The 24,658-nt window shown below is 41.5% G+C and overlaps 1 protein-coding gene across 1 annotated transcript in view; it reads left to right on the top strand.

The window, feature by feature from the left end:
* Positions 1-22,883, top strand: part of LOC122840763 (2-lysophosphatidate phosphatase PLPPR4-like) — a 36,685-nt gene extending 13,802 nt beyond the window's left edge. The window contains exons 7-11 of the mRNA XM_044133384.1: positions 2,138-2,273; positions 8,351-8,579; positions 8,826-9,441; positions 11,820-11,955; positions 12,158-22,883. Of these exons, the coding sequence (XP_043989319.1) occupies positions 2,138-2,273; positions 8,351-8,579; positions 8,826-9,441; positions 11,820-11,955; positions 12,158-13,059 (2,019 nt within the window). The 3' untranslated portion in view covers positions 13,060-22,883. The remainder of the gene's footprint in view (positions 1-2,137; positions 2,274-8,350; positions 8,580-8,825; positions 9,442-11,819; positions 11,956-12,157) is intronic.
* Positions 22,884-24,658: the final 1,775 nt, after the last annotated feature.

Raw genomic sequence — 24,658 nt, forward strand, 5'->3', positions numbered from 1 at the left:
ATAACAGTATCCTGGTCGTTTGATTGCTTTTACATCACAACATCCTGGCATTTTAACAGAAGTGTGGGACATTACTAACTACAAACTGTTTGTCTGTGTGTCTGTGTATTTTCTTGAAAATGTAGGTTCTTACCACTAAACATCCAAAAGACTACTAATATTTTCAAATCTAGTATGTTGAATTTCAGTGAATGTGGAAATAGATGGGCTGTCAGTCTTCCTCACATGGTAGCAGCTTGCAGAGCACAGAGGGCTGTTGCTTATGTTGTGTTCAAGAAATGAACAAAGAAAAAAACCCTGTGTAGGTAGGATGTACAGGCTTCACATCATGAGACCTGCACATGAGCTACAAGAACAGAAAAATGATCAAATCCAGCAAACACTTGGGACTCCCTCTATGATGCCTTTAACTTTCTATTTTAATAGTTCAGTTACCAAATATACCTTAAAATGCATTAATAGTTTCAGTAGAAACCATCTTTTTATTACAGTTGAAGCAAACATTTACGATCATTTTGATGTCCCTCGTGGAAGTACAATCAATCAGCACCAAGAAAAAAATGATTGCTGTTCCTGCATTGGCTGCTTTGCAAATACAAGCAATAGTGCAGCTTTCCAACCTGCATTTTCTTTTATATATTTCAGACATGCCTTATAGAAAAATCTAGTCTACTGTACTTTGTTCTTGTAGTGTCAAGAAACAAAATAGTCTGTTTTTGTGGAGCATTTTGTCTTGACTGTCATGATGTGGGAACAACGAGACGCATGCCTGCTGCTCAACCTGCAGTTTGTATTCAGAGCATCAAATCAGGGAGTTTTTGTTCCAGGAGTTTTTGGTATCAAATAATTTAAGTGATTTGATTATTCATCTCATCCTAAATCTGAGTATGATCCCCATCACTTCAGCCTGTTCTCTCACTTCATTTATCACTCTGAACGCAGCCATCTGGACCAACCTGCAGGGGTCTCTGCAGTTGTGGGTTGTGTGAATAGTAGACAGGTGGCTGGTGACCCTGCTGAGTTATTTATTTGAATATATCCTAATGTTGGAAAAAGAAAAGAAGGCATTCGTTATTAAATTCATGAGTAGAGTGAGCATTATAACATCAAAATATTACACCAGCAGTCTTATCGGTTTTTATAGTATACTTTAATAGTGTTTAGCATCTAGTTACTCAGCTATCAAAGTTGCTTAATAAATAGTCAAACTAATATAACATATGATACATGTTATTTAGATGTAAGATTCTTAGAGCCAAGCTTCTGACTGAGAGGAAATCCTGATATGTAGGAACTGCATGGTTGATACTCATATAGTATAATACCTCCTACACACCATAACCCTCAGCCCACTCTCTGCTTTAGACACTTTCAGACTTTCTGCTGAAGCATTGACAGATCTACACATTCTAACACTTCTCTCTGCAGCTACCCACGTTTTTTGTTGTTCTGGTTTGTCCTGCAGGATGAAACTCTGCCAGCAGATATGCCTGGTTGTGTTGAGAAATGTTTAATCAGAATCAAAATCTGATTTTATAACTACTCTCTTCTCTCCTACAGAGTTGAGGTCACTATAATGCCATCAGTAGTGGGTCAGCTCCCAAAACATTGAATTCACATGCCCCAATAACTTACAAGTACAGGTGTATACAATTCGGCAGCTTGGCCTGCAGACTGCTTCTGTTTGATTCAGTTTATTTATAGCACCAATTCACAACACGTTGTTTTATAGTACATTAGGTAACTGTCCAATCGTACAGTCAGATAAGATATGCAGTCAGTTACATGCTTTCCAAATTGATTCTGGTTACTAAATGATGAGGCCAAGTTTAGTTTATTATTCAAATTGGTATAAATTATTTTTCTGCCTAAGGAAACTCAGCAGATTGCATTGAGTCATTGACTTGCAGCACTCACTCCTCCTGAACGAACATATAGAGATACTGGACAGTTGCTTGCATTGTTGTTGTCTGATAATCCCTCATGGTTTTGACATCCCTTCTGGTTATTACATTGTTTTATTTGACTCTACTGTGGCTGATCTTATGACAGATCTATTTGACATCTAACGTCATGACACATCTCTATTTTCTGCTGCTAGCCTGGGTCTTTGTCTGCTTGGGTTTTGTTTGTACAGGGTGTATACGCAGTAAGCAACTTCAAGCCAAGTGAAGATCGCTGCAGAAGTCAACTGAATCCTCCCGTTCTTAGAGAGCGATCCCTCTCTTCCCTCCCCAATGTCAGCCAATCAGCAACCAGCAACAGCCACCAAGGTAAAATCCTGTGCCTTTTGAAATGTGTTAAAAGATTCCTTGATCACACATTGTACTTTCACATTAAAGATTCCCACATATTAAGACACACTGTGCATATACTGTTAGCTGCACAAACTTTGCAGACGCTTGAATTTTATAGTCAAGTATACTGATTGCTAAGCCTGTCACAATAAATCAATCAATCCACAATAAATGAAAACTACAGATGTAATTTTAATTATCGGCATTATCATCTCTTCTGGCCTTTTTCTCTTTCTGTTGATGACACTGAATGAAAAAAAGGTTCAACTCCGCTGCTCTCCACTGACCCTCCCTTCCTCATATTCTTAGTGTAATGTCCAGTTCACACTACACCATCTTAGAGCTGTCTGCCGATTGTCGGCCCATTTTCAAAACCTGAGAGACCAAACATTAGCCGACAGAACTCCTAGGTATAACGGTTCCATCATGCTGTGTGGTGTCCAACAATGGGCACAAAATAATGGCTACAAGTCCAGTGGACTAATTTTAAAACCAGGCATTAATCAATGCTTTACTACAATCTACCTGCAGTGCATGTGGTTCTAGTGTCAGTGTAACGTCCTGACTGAATGAAAATCATTAGAACCTATTTATGTCACGTTAATGAAGAACAGCTGAAAAGTTACCGGGTTCATCAACTGGTAGCAATTTCTCTCCAACTCCTCCCCTCATCATTTCTATGTTCTTTGCATAAAATGTTTTATAAACATTAATGTTGTTTCCACATATCATCTCCAATGTCCGCTGGACTTCAGGTTGCTCCGTGTCAGCTGTTTGGGATTCCCCTCTGTAATTTCCCCTCAGAAAGCAGGAGGAGAATCCGGCTTTCTGATTGGCTGCCTGTCACATTCAACAGGCTGCTTAAGCTCCCAGGGGGGAAAACCCCTGATTTAGATCAGAGCACCACAATGATCTACCGTAACACACACACACACTACAGGATGATCGGTTATGAAACCACAAGAGACAATCTTAGAACATCAACGTTCTCAGATTGTCTTAAGGGGAAAATGTAGGTGTGAACTAACGTGTAGTGTGAACTATTGCATCAGGTAGTCGATGTTCCATCTTCTCTATTTAAATCTAATAATTACTGAAGGCCAATATAGTATACAGACTTCATAATCTGCACTCTTTTGGTTGAATCCAGTATTTATTTACACTTTGGTTTTTCTTTTCAAGTACATTTTTGTTAATGGAGACTGAGAATCCATTTTATTTTTATTTTTTGTTGTTTTGTTTATTTTATCAGTTCCAGTGTTAAATGTTCTTTTGAAAATAAAGTCTATCTATCTTTGGCAGGAAATCACATGTATTATTATGTCACTTTCATTAAATTAGTGTACAAATGTTTTCAAACAATATTATCGTTTATGGCAATAATTTTTGAGACAATTAATTGCTCAGCAAAACTTGCTATCGTGACAGGCCTACTGATTGCCTACATTTCTTGTGACAAGTTTCTTAACTTCTCACAATCTTTCCGAATTGATACTAGTTACCAAATGATGAAGCCTAGTTCACTTTGTTATTCAAATGAGTAAACAAACCCAGCAGATTGCTAGCTAGTTTGCTGAGCCAGCTGGGCACCTAGTCCCGTTTCTGCTTCACCAGGGAAACCACTGCACACCTGTCAGTGTGGCACAAAGTAGCAGTCTAATGCACTTTCTAGCAACTGATTGCACTGACTCTCAGCCTTATCAGCTCAGTGTTGCTAATCAAACAGTTCGATGTGAACACAGTTTCCACTGAAACACTGAACATATGCATATATGGCTGTAAAAATGTACCTTTGAACAGATGTGTCCAGCAGACATAATGTGGAGTGAGGTACACCAGAGTGTGTGGGGGCATTAAGATACACACCAAACAGAGACAGAACACACTGAGACAGTTTTAGGTTTTTTGTTTATTAGACAAAAATAAACAAAAAAGGATGAAAGTGAAAACCTTCATCCTCCTCACTCTCACAAATAACAATATTTTTGCTTACAGCGCCACCAATTGGCCTGGCATACCTTTTACAGCATTTTCAGTGGTACTGCATCCTGTTGTGTGGATGCACATTTTCTATTAATTTTACAAATATGTATAAAGCTGCGACAGACTGGCGACCTGTCCAAGTGACCCTGCCTCTTGCCCGGAACGTTAGCTGGAGAGGAAGCAACCCTCCGGATCCCATTAGGGACAACGGTGAACAGAAAATGGATGGATGGATGGATGGATGATGGATGGATGGATGGATGGATGGATGGATGGATGGATGGATGGATGGAGGATGGATGGATGGATGATGGATGGATGGATGGATGGATGGATGGATGATTGATGGATGGATGGATGGATGGATGGATGGATGGATGATTGATGGATGGATGGATGGATGATGGATGGATGGATGGATGGATGGATGGATGGATGAATGGATGGATGGATGGATGATTGATGGATGGATGATGGATGGATGGATGGATGATGGATGGATGGATGGATGGATGATGGATGGATGGATGGATGGATGGATGGATGGATGGATGGATGGATGGATGGATGGATGATGGATGGATGGATGGATGGATGATGGATGGATGGATGGATGGATGGATGATGGATGGATGGATGGATGGATGGATGGATGGATGGATGGATGGATGGATGGATGGATGGATGGATGGATGATGGATGGATGGATGGATGGATGGATGGATGGATGGATGGATGATGGATGGATGGACGGATGGATGGATGATGGACGACGATTTGACGGATTTGACGGATTTGACGGACGACGGATTGACGGATTTGACGGACGATTGATGGATTTGACGGATTTGACGGACTTTGATTTGACGGACGGATTTTGATTTGACGGACGGATTGACGATGGACGGACGATTGACGGACGGATTTGATTTGACGGATTGACGGACGGATCTGATTTGACGGATTGATTGACGGACGGACGACGGACGATTTGATGGATGATTGACGGATTGACGGACGGACGGACGATGGACGGATTGACGATTGACGGATTTGGATGACGACGGATTTGACGGATGACGACGATTTGACGGACGGATGGATTGATGACGGATTTGACGGACGGACGGACGGACTGGATTTGACGGATTTGGACGGACGGACGGACGGATTTGACGGACGGATTTGATTGACGGACGGACGGACGGATTTGACGGATGGATTGACGGACGGACGGACGACGATTGACGACGGATTTGACGGACGGATTGATTGATGGACGGACGGATTGATGACGGATTTGATGATGGATGACGGACGATGGACGGACGGATGGATTTGATGGATTGACGGACGGATTTTGATGGAGACGACTTGATTTGATGGATGGATTTGATGGACGGATTTGGATTTGACGATTGACGGATTTGATTGATGATGGACGGACGGATTTGACGGATGATTGACGGATTTGATGGACGGATTTGATGGATGGACGATTTGGATGGACGACGGATGGATGGATTTGACGATGATTTGGATTTGGATTTGACGATGGATGGATTTGATGGATTTGACGGATGGACGGATTTGACGGATGGATTGATTTGGATGGATGGATGGATGACGGATGGATTTGACGGATGGACGATTGATTTGACGGATGGACGGACGATGGATTGGATGGATTTGATTGATGGATGGATTGGACGGTTGATGGATGGACGGACGGACGGATTTGGACGGATTTGATGGATGGATGTTGACGGATGGACGGATTTGACGGACGTCGGACGATGACTTGACGGATGGATTTGACGGACGGATGGATGGATTTGACGGATGGATGGATGATTGACGGATTTGGATGGATGGACGGATGGACGTTGGATGGATGGACGTTTGGATGGACGTTGACGGATGGATTGACGACGGACGGACGGATTGATGGATTTGGACGCTGGATGGATGGGACGGACGGATTTGACGGACGGACGGACGGACGTTGGACGGACGGACGGACGACGGATGACGATGGATTGACGGACGGACGACGGACGACGGATTTGGACGTTGGATGGACGGACGTCGGATTGACGGACGTTGGATGACGGACGGACGGACGTTGACGGACGGACGGACGGACGTTGATGGACGGATTTGACGGATTGGACGGACGGATTTGACGTTGACGGACGGACGTTTGACGGACGGACGGATTTGACGTTGATGGACGGACGATTTGACGGACGGACGCTGGATTTGACGGACGGACGGATTTGGATTTGGACGGACGGATTTGACGGACGGATGGACGGACGGATTTGATTTGACGGACGGACGGACGGACGGATTTGATTTGATTGACGGATTGACGGATTTGGACGTTGGACGGACGGATTTGACGGATTTGACGTTGGACGGACGGACGTTTGATGGACGGACGTTGACGGATTTGACGGATTTGATGACGACGGACGTTGATGGACGGATTGACGACGTTGGATGGATTTGGACGGATTGGATTTGACGGACGGATGCTGACGGACGGATGGACGGACGGACGGATTTGACGGATGATGGACGGACGTTGGACGGATTTGATTTGATTTGACGTGGACGTTTGACGGACGTTGATTTGACGACGGATTGGATTGACGGACGGATTGACGGACTGGACGTTTGGACGGACGGATTTGACGGACGTTGGATTGACGGACGGACGGACGTTTGACGGACGGACGGACGGACGTTGGATTTGATTGGACGGACGGACGTTTGACGGACGGACGGATGGATGTTGACGACGGACGGATTTGGACGTTGGACGGACGGACGGACGTTGACGGACGTGGATGACGGACGTTGATGGACGGATGTGGATTGACGGACGGATGACGTTGATTGGACGGACGTTGATTTGACGGACGTTGACGGACGTTGGACGGACGACGGATTTGATGACGGACGTTTGATTTGGACGGATTTGACGGACGGACGGACGGATTTTGATTGATGACGGATGACGTTGACGGATGGATTTGACGATGACGTTGACGGACGGATGACGGATTTGACGTTGACGGATGGATTGATTTGGATGCTGACGGACGGATGGACGACGTTGACGGACGGACGGACGGATTGATGGATTGATTTGACGGACGGACGGATGGATGGATTTGGACGGACGGACGCTGATTTGGACGGATTTGGATGGAGATGTTGACGACGGACGGATTGACGGACGGATGATTGGATTTGACGGATTTGGATGACGGATGGATGGATGGATGTTGGATGGATGGATGGATGGATGTTGGATGGATGGATGGATGGATGGATGGATGTTGGATGGATGGATGGATGGATGTTGGATGGATGGATGGATGTTGGATGGATGGATGGATGGATGTTGGATGGATGGATGGATGGATGGATGGATGGATGGATGGATGTTGGATGGATGGATGGATGGATGGATGGATGGATGGATGGATGGATGGATGGATGTTGGATGGATGGATGGATGTTGGATGGATGGATGGATGGATGTTGGATGGATGGATGGATGGATGGATGTTGGATGGATGGATGGATGGATGTTGGATGGATGGATGGATGGATGTTGGATGGATGGATGGATTGTTTAAATTGTTTACTTTGCAAAACTTTTGGTCAAAACAATTTAGGATTCATTTTGATTGAATTGTCAGTGTTGTAAGAAATAGATTGCTAATCAATATATCTTTTTACCCATAATCCTTATAATGAGGGGATTATGTATCATATCTGGATATTTTTCTTTCCTTGTCCATTTTGAGATATTATCCACCAGGAACCGCTCTGACAGTCCACCATAGAAAAACTACAAATGCTTCACATTTTGTTCAGTCTCTAGCAAGTTATTATTAAAGTCAAACTGTATTAAAGCTCTGGGAATTCCATCAGTTTTGATGTGGTCCACATATGACGATCTGAATTAAATTCACCCTTTAATCAAATGTCCTAATTGCCTCAGATTTAACCCAGCAGTAAGAGTTTAACTCCTTTTTTGCTGTCTTTGATAGTCCACCACACCCTGGCCCCCAGCCCACCAAAGCCCATCATTACAAGGACCTCCTCCCACACTTTGGCCCCTGACCATCCAGTACCCATCCTAACCCGAAGCTCCTCCTATCGGGAGCCATCCATGAGCAATCTGAAGAGAGCCAGTGCTGATGTGGAGGTGATCACTCAGTCCAGTCCACCTGGAAACCGTGACAACATGATGACCTTCAGCAGCAGCACACTGCCAAGGTAGCAGTTTGTTTCACACCAAACGCATTTAGTCACCAATGTTGAAGGTTCTAGTGAAGTTTTAAAGCACCAGGTACTTTAATTACTCTTTTACAGTGGTTTTGATCTCTGGCCTTTCAGAGGGTCTCTCAGTTCTTTTTTAAAAGTATCTTTTTGTGGAACAACTTTATTTGAGAGATTTGTCCCTACATAGGGACCTTTGCCCCAGTCTTCTTCTGTTATGTATTTCATGTCAACATTCTCCAGGTCCCATGGAGGCTCCTCTGTGGAGGAAGGCCGTATCCCACGACGACATGCCTCCATCCACACCTCCATGGACTCCACCAGATCCAAGCAGCTGCTCAGCCAATGGAAGAACAAGAATGATAACAGGAAGCTGTCGATGCAGGTGATGGATGGAATAAGGCCGCTTCCTTCCTCTTCTCCGCAGAGGAACATGGAGTTCCGTTGCTCCTCCGAGCCGTGTGCAATGGGCCTGGAGGCGGAGCTCCGGGCTGGAGCCCACATACCTTCATCCTCAAGCCAGGAAGTGGAGATGCGTGCTGGGGCCCATATCCCGGCGCAGTACATGAAATTAGCAGCAAGCTCTGTCCCTATTAGCAATCATAATCACCTGGCACATAATGGCAGCACCGGAATGGCCGGTGGGGCCAGAGTCTCCATGCAGCCTCGTCCTGGATCCTCCCAGCTGGTTCACATTCCTGAGGAGGAAAATCCTAACAGCAAGGATCAGGAGAGTGAATCAGAGGACAGCATGATGGACGGCGGAGGGTCAGTGAGAGAAAAATGGCTGAGAGTGGCTGAGAAGACCACCCTTCCTTGCAGACCACTGAGTGCTGGAGGACAGCCTCGTCTAATGCAGGTTGAACTTCTTTTACTTTCTAATTCACAGATATTTCCAAGTTAGGGTATTATGGAAACAAAACATTTCTCTTAGCTTCATATCATACTATAATGTCATTCCCTCATCAAAAACATTTCTGGAGTGTTGCTCTGATTCTTTCATGCATGTTTGAGAGGCACCTAAACACCTGCACCTCCACCCCCGTCCTCAAAGCTCCCACTTAGAGCTGCAGTCTTCAGCAGAGCTTCTGCTTCACAGAGCAGCCCTCCACCCTGCCTGGTCCTAGCCCTTCAGACTAGTGGCAGCAGCAATTAGCAAACAGCTGGTGGAACTGGAGTCTGCTGAACTCATCATGAGAACGTCTTTTCATCCAACACTCCTAGGAACACTTGTAAATGGAATTATGGAGAAACACTGTTGTGACAATTTTGTGAAGAAGGAATGTTGGAAAAAGCAGGAGCTTTTGAAAGAGACATAGGCCCAATTTCATGGCATTAAATTGTGATGTCAATTTCTTTTAAGTTATATTTGATATAAACAACATTATTATAAAAACTAAAGGTAACATACTTTCTTGATTGTGCTACAAAATGGCATTATGTGCCTGACAAAACTTATAGTGCCACCATGACTGGTGAGGCACACACTCCACCAAAATCAGATCTACAAATTCCAAATCCAATACAGAACCTATATTTTAATTTTGACCGTAAATAATTATAACAATATAATAGCAATAAAGACAAATAATATTTAATAAGGTCACAATTTTTAATTTGAATATTTTCTTTGGATGACTTCTCTTTCCTGGTTAAAATTGAAAATCTGGAAAATGTATGATCTTACATTTATTTTACTGTACATGATTTCCATGCACCTATCCCTCTCCATGAATGGAGAGATCCTTGCTTATCATTTTCCTTTAATTTTCTAAAATCTGTCAGCCTAACACAATGGTCTGCATTCCCCCAACCCAACTGATCTAATTCTCTTGGATGTGTAGAAGAAGAGCACCTGTTGCTCATTATGTCTGTAGGGCTCACTCAGCACTGCCCTCTAACAGTGAAGCACGGTACTTTCTGCTTCAGCCACACATTTTCACTGCACATCCATGGTCGAATAGAATAATGAAATATGTCACACACATTCATTAAATATATCATACAGGTTGTGGAACATAAAAAAATGTAGAAAATGGGTAGTTAAACAAGCACATTAGCAATATAGTCTAGAGACAGACAGCAATAGGCAAGCGCCAATTGCATGCTTCATTCTCTTGTCTGACACAGCGCCCCCAGAGGTAAGGCACAGAACTGCACCCCCTCACCCTGGTCTTACTTCATGTACAGGCAATGCATAAATTCAGCGAGTTTGACCATAAAAATGTTGAAATTAGCAATATAAACTATAGAAAGTGGACAAACTGATTTTCTCTCATCATTGTTAACATGTATATTAATTTTCTTGGCATATGTTTACATATGTGCTTCCTCTGACAGCATGTCACTGAATGCCTCCCCTTTAAAAACATATTTTTAAAAGATTTACTCTACTGCAAATCAATTTTGTTCATTTTTACCAGAATGACATAATTGGAATCGAAGAGGTTCGTCCTCTGTAGATCTTCTATATTCATGTTTACAATAATTCAACTTACAGGCTCTATGTGATGTTTTTAGAAGCTTTCCTTTACAGTTGTATTTGGGCTCATATCAGTGTGCAAATTCAAAATGAAATATTTTGAATTTGCACACTACTTAAAAGACAAAGTCACCGAACTGTGGCAGGAGGATGATGTTATGTTTGGAACCCGAGCTTCGGGGATCAGTGGCCATCCATGGAGAATGAAGTGAAAGCAAAGCCCCCAGCTTCAATTTGAGTTCATAAAGTGAAGATTAATGTGGCAAGATACCAGAGGGGAGGAGGATGTCTGACAGAAGTAGCTTGGAGACTCAAACAAACCAAACAGTTTGCTACCCACTGATGTAAACAAACTCTGTGGTAAGTAAGTCTACTCTGCCTGTAATTCACCAGGCTGCCATACTGTCAATACTTTCAAAAACACAAATTCAGCCTGTATTCAGGAAGGTGTTGCAATTGCTGCTCTGCTTCTGATCAACAATGCTGTTCTGACACCCATATGGGTCAGCACTAGAATGCTTTATATCGCTTAGCCATGCAGTCATTATAAAGCATTTTTATCCAGTGGTTCTTAACTCTGGTCCTCCGGGCTGCTGTCTTTTGCTTTAGATGTCTAACTAGGAATTCTTTTCCTAGACTTCTATATGTAGCACTGCTACTTCACATTCAGCTGGAAAGTTAGGCATTTTTTGGTATGGTTTTCTGGCAGCAGTGTTTGGAATTGGCCTTCGTTTATTACCTCTTTCTTTTTCCAGGTCATAGCCTTGTCCAAACAGCAAGGTCTCCTTCACTCTCCTCGTTCTGAAGATGGTGGATCTATTCGGTACAGAGCGCTGACAGATCAAGATCCATCTCCTCCGGCCTCTACCACTGGGGCAATAGGAGTTGGAGGTACCTGCGCACTTTTCTTTGGCAGTATGAATCTTGCCGTAATCATGTCAAGGTATTTTTTGTTTCAGAAGTCTTTAGAAGCACATACAGTAGATGTGAAAAGACAAATTCCGGAAATGGACTTCAGACAGTTCTATGCCATGCCACCAACTGCTGTTGTATGACGTACAATAGATAGTTGTTTCTTTGGTCTGTTTTCTAGGAAGTGGTTTGGAAAGAAGTGGCAGCATAGTTCGTGTAGAAGCTCATCCTGAATCCAGACAAAAGCCTGTGGTGAAACCTCCAAGCACAGATGGCAGTGGATCATGGCGATGGAAACCGCCGGAACAAAGAGCATCCCTGCGACAGTCAACGTTTGCCCTGAATGACCTAAACAGACACACAGACAGCTGCGACTCCCTGAGAGATGGAGGTTCAGTGGATGGAAGGAGGAGCGTGACAGGGACTGAATCAGAGAGTGAAGGTGGGGGGGATGTAGGGAGTGGAGTTGGAGGTGCATACTCCAATCATCCACGTGTGATGCACCCTTTGCACCCCTTACACCAAAATAATCCTAATAACTACCAGCATCACAATTTTAACCCCAACAATCCCAATAATCCAAACTTTAACAATGTTCATCCAAATTTTAACCCCAGCTCCAACAACTCCAACATGTCTTTTCCTTCCACCGTCACCTTTGCTCCTCCCTTCCACCCTCACCCCCAAGCCGTCACCACTATCAGGGTGACCCCCGTGGAGACGACAACTGCTAGCAGTGACGGAGGTTCAGACAGCCAGTCAGTGGCCTCGTCCAGCCGGGAGTCCACTCTTCGAAGAAAGGGCAGCACCAATGTTGTTCATGTCCAAGACCGAGGGCCCACCCCGGATCTCCATAACAACCACCGCCCCAGTGATGACAGCAACCGCCTTGACAATGAGAGCAGTAACCGTTTCCATGAAAACCTTCGAAATTTTCAAGAAAATCCAATCCAGCCTAATTTCCCCAACAGGCAGATGCAGGTCGTGTTTGGTCGTCCAAGCCCAACTCCTCCCCCTACTCTGCCCCGCCCCCTCCTGACTCATACTCCACCTCCTACTCTGGGGCTGGCCTATAAAGAATGAGTCATCCATCTGTACCTGTGTTTCAAACAATGTGACCCGTTTGCGACTGCTGTTGAGACCAAAACTTGTAAGAGTGTGGAATCGTATCTATCCACTGTCCGGGATCAAGACTGGGAATGTTTCCCTCTCCCACAACAGTGAGTATTCAACCAGTTCCAACCAACTCCATCAGTTGTGAATTTTATAGCCTGGGCTCTATGTGTAAGAGTTTGAGCCCATTCTTCATTGTGCTATTATTATTATTTAACTTTATACTTAAATCAATGCCTGTTGGAGAGACTGGATAACTTTTGCCAAACAGTGACTTCATAGGCACATACACAATGGGCTGAACAAACTGAGTGATGCTAGTGTACGAGGGAACCCAGATCTCCAGCCGCTCTCCTCCTTTTACACCTGTGAGTTTGACGCTGACTGGATTCACATACAATCATTTACAAATTTATCAGCTTTTATACTCTTACTAAACAAACCAACAACTTGTGAACATTACAGAGTGAGCAAATGATCTACATCCTACGGCCACCCCTGTGATGTTTTTGTGTGTGAATCTGCAGCCTGAAATGAATCTTCAGTGTGAGTAGGCTGCAGTCCTGAGTGCAGTCAGAGCAGTAACAGTATCTTATAGGTGACTGTGGTATTGTGTTTGTGGTGGCAGAGATCAATAAGTTACATATTGTGTTAAATATACAGTAAAACATGCTCTCTTCATTCTTTTTAGATGCAACATTTTAATTTTGTGAATATGATTTGCTGCTGATCTTAGTGTTGTTGGTGCTTTGACATGTGGAGTGTGAATGATCTAAATCCACTGAAACAACAACCAGGCCAAAGACTAAACCCAAGACGTAGAGATACAAATTACACATTATGATTCAGAAAGATTCATTTATTGTAAAAATCTACATATAGTTTAGGGGACATAGTATTATGGGAAATGTAATTTTATTTTTTTAAAATTATATAATTTTTCAATATGATTTTAAAACTAACAATCCATAACACATCAGAATTCCTGTTCAAAATGATAATTAAACAGTAATTATAGGCAGCAATTTCTTTACCTGTCTATAATTTTGGATCCATAACAAGCTTTTGATGTTAATGTGTTTATAGCACCAAAATGAATACGACAGTTTATCTTTAATGTAAAAGTCAACTTGTTAGTTGTTTTTAGTGAATTTTACACACCTAGACCTTTTTTGCTATTTCAACATCATTACAATTAATACTAATAATTACTATGTAGTTGTACATATATTAATATCAAAAATGTTCAGTATGGCTCTGTTGGTTCTCTACTCACTAGGACTGCACAATATATCACAACTGTATTATCATCAAAATATCAGTGTGCTCAATATTCGTATCACAAAAAAATGTTTGGACAGCAGTAATTGTTGGGTAATATATTTTACAAGTTGTATTTTTTATGTTAATTCATTATTTTGCCAGTAGGACAAAGTCTGGTCAGCAAAAGGTCAAACCAGACAAAGAGATCACAGAGTAAGCACAGATTTGAAAGAGAGGAAAGAAGAAAACAGGCACCTGATATCATCATCACAATATTTACCAAAATTCAAATGATTGCCATCAGTAGATTTTATAATATTGTGCAGCCCTTGTACTCAAACCCACCTAGTCCTGTTTTAAACCTGAAGAACCAAAATGTGAAACTTTGTTAGTAACACGAGAGACGATGAACAGACCAGATCAACAGTCTGCTGCAGAACATTATGGTTTATGAAAAACGCTTCAAGCTTTATGTTGCCATCATTCAACAGTGAGGCATTATGTAGCTGGTTCTACATCAATCATATCCTCCCTTCCTTTTATCGTTTTTCCTTCTTTCTTTTCTTTGTTGCTTCCTTCCTTCTTTCCTATAGTCACAGATCTCATGTGATATTATTGCAGTATTTACTGATATCATCCTATCACAACATTTTCTAGTATTGTGCAACCCTAATGTGAACTCCATGCAGAAAATACCCAGGTAGGGGTTTGAACCCAGAAGCTTCTTGCTGTGAGGCAACAGTGCAGCTCCAGCAGTGATCACATCAGTACAGCCTTTTAATTTTAATGGTAGGATAAATTCAGCAGGTATAAATCCTTCAATGATTTTTTTTTCTTTTTGCTGGTAAGCCAGCTTGTCCACAGACATGATCTGTTTTCACACTCCTGTTTTACTTCCTGCCAAAGTGCCATCAAAGAAGGCTTGTACAGTCAGTGCAGTATGTTCATCGTTTTATTGAAACGTCCTTGGAAACAGAAATGCTGTCATGTTTGGGTTGTTTGATATTTTAGAAAACACAGTTGAAAGAGCTGCTTATGTATAAAAATACAATCTCCTTCTCTCACAGTCTGACATTTATTCAGATAAAAGGGTTCTTGGTCACTTAGGATCACTATAAAGACTGAGATGCTTTAGTTTTGATTTTTTTTAAACATATTTTACATTGAAAGGCTTTGATATATTTCCTCAGTATTGAGTAGAATTCTCTGTTAGGTTTTTTTGATGTGGGTCAAAAGTTTCTGGTAACTTTTCTCAGTCTCAGACTGGTTTGCCTTTACAGTCCATTCTCTCTGACAAACTGGAGCTGAGTCATGTTTGTAGGCTGCCTTGCTCCACACAGCTTTATGGTTCTGCCCAGTAATATTTTGGAGTTCATTTGTCTCTTTGGGTCACTGTGTGTTTGGAAGACCCATATCTACCCAAGTTTTAACTTCCTGGTTGATCTTTTGAGATGTTGCTTCAATATTTCCCCACAGCAGTTTTTGTTCATCATCAGTTATTTTGAACAGTGCACCTGCAGAATAACAATCACACAGCATGACACTGCCACTCCCATACCTCAAAGTTGGCTTACAAACTTCCACCTTTTTACTTCAGATGTTACAATGGTCATTATGGTCAAATACATCAACTCTAGTTTGATCAGACCTGAACATGTTGCCAGAACCTAAAGCGTTTATCCCAGAATGCATCTGCAAACCGAAATATCATCAGCCATCGCCAGCATCTTCACCAGATCTCCTACTTTTGTTCTGGGGTTGATGCACACATTTCACACCAGGTCCTTCCTGACTGGTGTTCAGACTCATCAATGATAGTTTAAATAAATGAACCTGGCACCTTCAAGCCATGGATGAACCAGATTTTCAGTTGGCTGATTTCTTTGGATTTCCCCATGAAAACACACATTAAACAGTTTGTTTGAGACGCAACTCAGATGTTGTGAATTAACCTTTAAATCAATAGCCTTTAAAAGCACAGCCTCATCAAATGTTATGGTTAGACAAATTCTTATGTATAGAAACTTTGAACATGAGGCTAGATAGAATTTCTCTAAAGAAGCCTTTCTCATTACTCTGGAGTTCAGCAAATAGAAATAATTTTGTCTGATTTAATGTCAGTGAGAAAATGACTTTAATGTTTTATATAGTATGCAAGTATCAGGTGTTGGCTGTGACAGATAATAGACAGAATACAGTAGATATGTATAATTGCTGATTTGTATATTATGATTTTTATAGGCTTTTGCTGAGATGTTAGTTTGCTTATTATGAAATTTTAGCTGTTATGATGAGACTTATATGATGATAATGCGCTGTCAGTATGTGTTGATGTATTTTTAACTTCATCCAAAAGAGTTAAAGGAAAAAATATTTCATCTTTTATTACATAGTGGGCATTATTTTAGAAGCATGGCTGAATGTGTTTTAGCAGCTACACAGCTTGAGTCTAGTCAGTGAAGGATGGGCTTCAAATATCCTGAGCACTCAACAAAAAAGCACATTGTTGTGCTAACCTTTGACCTGTCTGATGTTTTGCAGTTGTTAGATTATACAAAGGATTTTATATAAAACTGGTTCTATTGTCCTGAATCAAAACATGATCATCATGTGATGAAAGGAGTTGGAGCCCCTAAACTCTGAAAACGGAAAGGAGGAAAGAAAAGAGTGATGGCAGTCTATCATTATCCAACTGGGAGGATGGAGAAGCTGGGGGGCAGCGATCCATAGTCCGGGTGGAGCCAGAGGCAGCGCATGGTCCAGGTTCTAATGGAAGGAAACATGAATGATGTTTAATGAAGTGAGATGGAAACATGTTGTAGTCCTCTTAAGAGCATGTGGAGGTGGGTGGTGGTTGAGAACTCTTTTTTTATTGTTTTAATTTAATTTTTCAAATATTTTTAGGCTCTAGTGAACTTTATTGATTAATACAGGAACTAGGGAGGAGACAGAAGGGCAAGACAAGCAGCAACAGGTCTGAGATAAGGAATGGAAGCAGGGACAACTGCATCAAGCACCACAACCTCTGGTCATGGTGCACACTCCTCCCTGACACCAGAACCACCCTGAGCCACCAGAACCACCCTGAGCCACCAGAACCACCCTGAACCATCAGAACCACCCTGAGCCACCAGAACCACCCTGAACCATCAGAACCACCCTGAACCACCAGAACCACCCTGAGCCACCAGAACCACCCTGAACCATCAGAACCACCCTGAACCACCAGAACCACCCTGAGCCACCAGAACCACCCTGAACCATCAGAACCACCCTGAACCATCAGAACCACCCTGAACCACCAGAACCACCCTGAACCATCAGAACCACCCTGAACCATCAGAACCACCCTGAACCATCAGAACCACCCTGAACCATCAGAACCACCCTGAACCATCAGAACCACCCTGAACCATCAGAACCACCCTGAACCACCAGAACCACCCTGAACCACCAGAACCACCCTGAACCACCAGAACCACCCTGAGCCACCAGAACCACCCTGAACCATCAGAACCACCCTGAACCATCAGAACCACCCTGAACCACCAGAACCACCCTGAACCACCAGAACCACCCTGAGCCACCAGAACCACCCTGAGCCACCAGAACCACCCTGAACCATCAGAACCACCCTGAACCATCAGAACCACCCTGAACCACCCTGAACCATCAGAACCACCCTGAACCACCAGAACCACCCTGAACCATCAGAACCACCCTGAACCACCAGAACCACCCTGAACCACCAGAACCACCCTGAACCACCAGAACCACCAGTTAGCCAGGATCTTCTATAGTAAAGCAGTCAGAGAGTCATGTCAGGTCACTGACCCGAACATAGGAATGTTCAGGAATACACTGATCATCTTTAAAGAATTTAGAGCGTCTGGGAAGTAGAAAACAGCAGAAAAAACTTCTTTGCAAACTACTAGCAGCACATCAGCATCATGGGGAAGATTTAGCTCATTCACTGGAATCCATCAGTTCTGATAGTTCATGTGGAGCGTCTTCATCCAGTGTGATGCAGGTCTTAACAGAACCAGTATTCATTTTCTAATGCTTGAACACTAATATAGAGAAAGGAAGTTATTATACAGAATGTCAAAAGGAAGCATTTATCTTAAAATATATAGAACTTAAAAGTGTTCAAGTTTGTTTACAAATCAAGATGTATTTTAATAAGTTTAAAAATATTGATATTTTCTTTTATGCTTATTTAGCTAAAAAAAAATTCTATTAGAGATAATACATAGATTGTTGGAGTGCCCTACAAGACCAGCACTCTGTCTAGAAGGTCCAGTTTTATTTAGGATCTATAATGAATGTTAGCAGCATACAATCCTGGTGAAGATGAACGACTCCAGTTTGCTAGTTTGAAATATTTCTCAAAAAGTGCAATTTTTTCAAACATGTAATTCTAACATTTTGAAGTTTAGTTTTTCACAGTTGCATTTACGTATTTTTACATTAATATTATATGTGATAATGGGCAAAAACTACTTCTGGTGCTGTCTCCAAACTGTGCCGTTAAAACCACTGCAAAAAAAGAGCAAACCAAGAGTACCTTTTTGTTGTTTTTGCAAATCTTTATAAATAAGAGAATAACTGCTTTATCAGTCATAATTGGAGGGCATACCACAAATCCAATGTTTCTCACTCTTCAGAACACTCACTCGACATCACATGGAGTGTAATTTTGTTTAACTTGTATAGTTCTGAGATTGAAAATAAAAGTGAGTTTATGTGTACACATCCCACACAGTTCAAATCTCTTTTAGACAGACTCTGAAGTACATTTGAGCTATTTGCAGGTAGCTGTGGTCCATAACTTCCAGCAATACTGGGGACACTGTACCCTATGCATACGTTTATCCTTCTGTATGGTTCTGCAGAAAGGAAAGAATATTTTGATAAATGTTAGTAAATGTGATTTCTAATCAAGCCATGATGTGATCTAGTCATTTATAACCCGACACATGAATCCCTCAGAGTATTTGATTATATTTGATATTTGCTTGAGTTTCAGGTTGTACCTGTAGTTGTAATTATTTATGCTTTCAGCAGGATGTTGTTGAAAATCTCCTTGCTTATCAACTACTGTTCAATGTAAATGTAAAGAAATTTGAATTCAAAGCCTAAAGTTATTTGTCAATGGAAACTTATGTCCATTTATTTGATGTTGTGAAATGTTATTGACCTTATGTACCATTTCTTTTTCTGGAATATAACATTTAAAGTCAGACTGTACTGGCACAAGTCTGAACAATCTGGAAGCACAACTTAGATCCACACAAGAAGTGAGTCGACCCCAAAACATTCCAACAAATCTCACTTATTGACTGGAAATTCATTGAGCTGTCCTTGACTTAAAAATGGATTGAGTTTGCCGTTTAAAATGTTGATCAATTTCCAACTTTATGACATGAGAAGCATTTTAAAGAGCTGATTACATGTCTGTGGCCCATCCTTGAGTCTGAACTGCTTTCCATGTCGTTGCTATGGAGCTGCATTATTAATATCAAACGTGTAAGTAGTTTTATCAAATGTTTACAGTTCATTTCTTAATTTCATCTTTCTCTCTTTCAAACCACGGTGAGAGCTTTTCTGTAGGAACCTTTGGTGTCCTGGACGGTTCCGCACAAACATACATACTTCATACTACCTATTGTTCCAAAGTAAATGACACTGAAAGTGAATGGTTCAGAGAAAATGATTTAAATACTGCGTATTTCTAATACGTTGTGTTTTTTCTTTCAATGGCTTGTAGTATTAAACAGTACGTAGATATTTCTCTTAGTGTATTGCTTTTATTTACTCTGGCTAAATGTGAATATTTGCCATAGCAACTATACAGTGTTGCTATGTCAGGGTGGGGACCGGCTCTCCGGTCAGGCCTGTAGTGAGCTATGAAGGGATTGCTGTAACCGTCTGAGAGCATCAGGTCCTTCTAACACCAACATTAGTTCATCAGCAGAGCTCTGTGGAATCTGACTGCATGCAGCTGAACCATTTCAGCGTGTAGGACAAGGGACACATGTAAAGGTTTCAGGACACGGCCCTTAAAAAGACTGCAGTTCCTAGTTGCTGCATATTTCATCTTTGAGGTTTTTACATTCGATTGGATGCCAAATCGAATTCGGTGGGTCTTGGCCTTAACAGTATGTCTCAGTAGATTTGATGTTACTGAATTGTGTCTTCTAGTGAAAATGTTTTTATTGCGCTTGGATGCTTGAAATAAAGAGAGTTCCATTGCTATTTGTTCTACTTTAGGCACATGTAGCAAAATGGCACTGGGTTTCAGATTTGAACCTTGAACATGATCCCAGGTCCAAGTTCCACATTCTGAAGCAAAGGAAGTAAATCATATGAAATGCGACAAACTAGCAAATGCTTAGGTTTTTTTGTGTATTAAATAAGAGGTTGCTGAGCTACCAAACTGTACGACCCATAAACAGCACGAGGGCTTTTCCTAAATAAGATGTTTTTCTCACAGAGCTGCTGCAGTGCTCCCTTTATCTAGGGTCTGCCTCTAGACCAGAGGTCACCAACCTTTTAGAGACTGGGAGCTGCTTCACAGGTCCAGAGCAACATGAAGGGCTATTTGTTTGATACAGAGATCAATTTTCTTGGCTCAGCCTTTATAACAATAGTATATATAAGTATTTATATAATTACATGCTGCCTGATCATATTAATGTTATGGACTACTGACAACAGTTATCAGTAATGGTTTACCATGGCAGATATGGTTAATTGATATTATGTGATCAGACGTTCTTAGTTCACAGAATTTAAGTTTGATTCCCTTTTGGAGCTTTTCTGTCTGATTCTAAATTACCCTCAAGAGACTGAGAGTCTGGATTGTTGCAGTAACACTTGCAGCTGCACACGCTGTACGCACTGAGATTTTCCTTTAAATAAAAAAAAGAAAAGTTATTGTTTTATTATCTAACCCTCTTTACTATTAGCAAAAATGTGGAGAAAAAATATCTTTTGTGTCAAAAGATATTGTACACACAGCTGTGTACGGTCTGTGAGGCGTGAAGTGGGGCACTTCAAAGCCTAAATCTTATTGGTCAGTTTGCTTTTGTTTATTTCATGGATTGGCATTTTTTTTAAAATGAATGAGTGGAGTTTGAACCTCCCGTAGTTCTAAGATCCCGCCTGAACGTTTTACAGTGTGCGGTTCTGGCGGGTCGCCTGTTTATAAGGGTTTTTTTATGGTTTCGCGAACTGAACAGCTGACGGGTCACCCGCTGGCTGACACCAGCAGATGTCGAAAAAAAAAAGGTCTGACAGGTCAGAGGGTAGCACAAAACTATCACTGCACCTGACCTGCAGGAGCACAACCTCCTCCCCAATGCGCAAAAATCAGCACAAACCTAAACCACAAGAGACTTTTTTCTTTTATCAGACGATGCTAAATAATAAAAACATGGAAGCAAAACCTACCTGTGTGGTTCATGGAAAGAGGAGAGTGTTGATGGCAGGTTCAGGTGGTGTCAGACATCCAGAGGATGAGAAGGTGAAGCAACATATTTGCTTCATTTCTACTCTACTTTGGATAGATTAAATTCGACTAGATTAAATTGTTTATCACGCAGTCTTAGCACAACGCTCAGGAAGAGCAGCCGACAGGTGACCCATCAACTCTCCAGTTCGGGAAACTTCAAAGAAGTTCATAAACCGACGACCCGTCAGAACCGCAAACGGGAAAAAGATCTGCTGGGATCCAAACCGCTCTTAGAATTACGAGAGGTTCAAACTCCTGTCATTCATTTTTATCTTACAGAAAAAGCCCCAAGCTGGCAAATAAAAGTAAACTGACCAAAGAGATTTAGGCTTTGGGTGCCCTTTGACCCCAGAGACTCATACAGATGTATGCTTCGTACAAGATGGGTTTTTTTCTCCACAATTTTGTTAATAGTAAAGAGGGTTAAATAATAAAAAATCCAGAAATTATTCTTTTCTTTTTTTAATTAATGGAAAATCTCAAGGTTCACAGAATATGTACAGCTATACAGCCGTACAGCTGCAGGCGCTGCTGCCCTCCGATAAAATCCTGCAGGCGTCTGCGCAGTTCTGAACTTTAACCATAGAAAAGAGTTTTATACATAAAGAAATTTATTTGAAACATTTTTATTATTTTTTTTTTTTTAATTCTAAATATAAACAAATGTTATTAATTCAATGTAAAAAGATTCAATTAAATAATTTCTTTGGCAGTGCTCCCTAATGACAATGACTATTTTTAGAACTTGCTCTGCGGGCGACTGACAAGGTCCCCTCGGGCAACCGAGGGCCCACGGGGACCGTGTTGTTGACCCCTGGTCTAGACTGTTGAAGACAAATGTCCAAGAATGTCTCACACATGGTCCAGATTAGCATTTCTAAAATGTTGCTGCTGTAAAATGTTTTTGAAGGTTTAGTGTGGTTTTAGCTTGTATTTTTTCTTTGAAATATGCTTATTAATGTGAGCTTTGCTGTTTCTATTGCTGAAAAAATAAATGTTTATATCTTTTTACTTATCCCTGTAATGTGTTCATGAGCTCTAGAAGCCCAGGTGTCGGCCTGGTTCTCCTGGTTCTCCTGGTTCTCCTGGTTCCATGTAGGTTTGCTCATTGTTCCAAAGTGTTTGCCAGCCTGCTGATTCTGACATCAGCAGGTATTTTGGAAAGAACAGACATTTGGAATCTGTTTCTAAACTCATACAGGTTTCACTATAAGTGTGCTGACTCTGTAGCTATAAGTACATCAAAACATAAAGATCATGAAGAAGTTCAATTCAATCCAGTTTATTCATATAGCACCAAAATACATAACAAGTCTTGTCTCAAAGGACTTTACAAAACCATCATTTCAGTTCAATCACACACATTCCAATTGATTCTAGTTATCAAACAGTACAGTACAGGCAACTAATTATTCAAAGTAGCTTAAAAAGTTTCTAAGTAAACCCTGCAGAACATCAAGTTATTGACTTGCAGCAATCCCTCATACTGAGCATGCATATAGTGAAAGTGGAAAGGAGAAAATCCCCTTTAACAGGAAGAATCCTGCAGCAGAACCAGAACCAGAACCAGAACCTGGCTCAGTACAAGCACCCATCTTCCACACCATGTTCAAAGTTTATTTTTGTCATTCATTTCAGAAAGTGAAACTCACATCAATAGATTAATCACATAGAGGGAAATATTGTTGTAATTTTGATGAGAATGGCTCACAGATATTGAACACCTAAAATTTAATGTCTCGGAAAATGTGAATATTACAAAAAGGACAATATGAGAATCTCATGGTGAAACTGACACCATAAGAAGTGAATTAACCTGCAAACAGCTGAAGGTTTCCTGAACGCTCTCTCACTCTGGGTCAGTCGGCTACACAATCTGCTGACTGGACATCCGGCCAGCAAGAGGGGAAGACACAGCAAGGCAATGCTGAAGAAGCTGGTTGTTGCATCCAAGCATATTCCAAGAAAATTGAGTGGAAGGAAGAAGTGTGGTAACAGAAACAGGGAGGACTGGCCTGACCTTTAGCCCCACACACAATCTGTGAGATGTTGAGGCCCCAAACCCAACAAGGCAGCTATCAAAGCTACCAGGACTTTATTACATCTGAGCAGAACCACAGGCTGATCCATGATCCATGATCCATGATCCATGATCCATGATCCATGATCCATGATCCATGCTGCGCTGTGTTGATGCAGTAATTCTTGCTAAAGGAGCCACAACCAAGAACTGAGTGCAGAGAAATGAACCGACTTTTCAGCAGCCTCATATTTGTGTTTAAAACATCCTGTTTCATTCATCTAATGTCATTTTCTGAGACGCTGCTTTTTTGGTTGTTATTATCTGTAAACTGTAAGCAGCAAACCTTAAGGACTTGAACTATTTCACTTTCTATGTGTAAAATGTCTGTTATGACAAGAAATAATCAACTGTTTCACAATATTCAGATTTTGTGAAGTATGTCAATGTTTTCGAGGGCAGTGTATCATATACCGGTCATGTATTTTCCGCCTTATGCTATTAACTCAAAACAATAAACATTTCAGATTGTCTTTATATAGAGAAGCATAAAGCCTTCAGAGATGGAAAAATTTTTTTTTATTTTTTAATATGACAGTTACAGTGATTAATCACTGTAGCACAAGATGTTTTTTTTTTGCTGCATCACTGAGTAAATCCCTCTCAGATGAAGAGATTGTGTCAAACTGAGATTTTTCTCAGCCTGTTTCGTGCTTTCACATCATCTCTGCTGTTTTTTGCCAACATGCAGAGTAAAACAGTGTTTTAAC

Source organism: Gambusia affinis, linkage group LG12 (genome assembly GCF_019740435.1).
Source record: "Gambusia affinis linkage group LG12, SWU_Gaff_1.0, whole genome shotgun sequence".
Taxonomy (NCBI): domain Eukaryota; kingdom Metazoa; phylum Chordata; class Actinopteri; order Cyprinodontiformes; family Poeciliidae; genus Gambusia; species Gambusia affinis.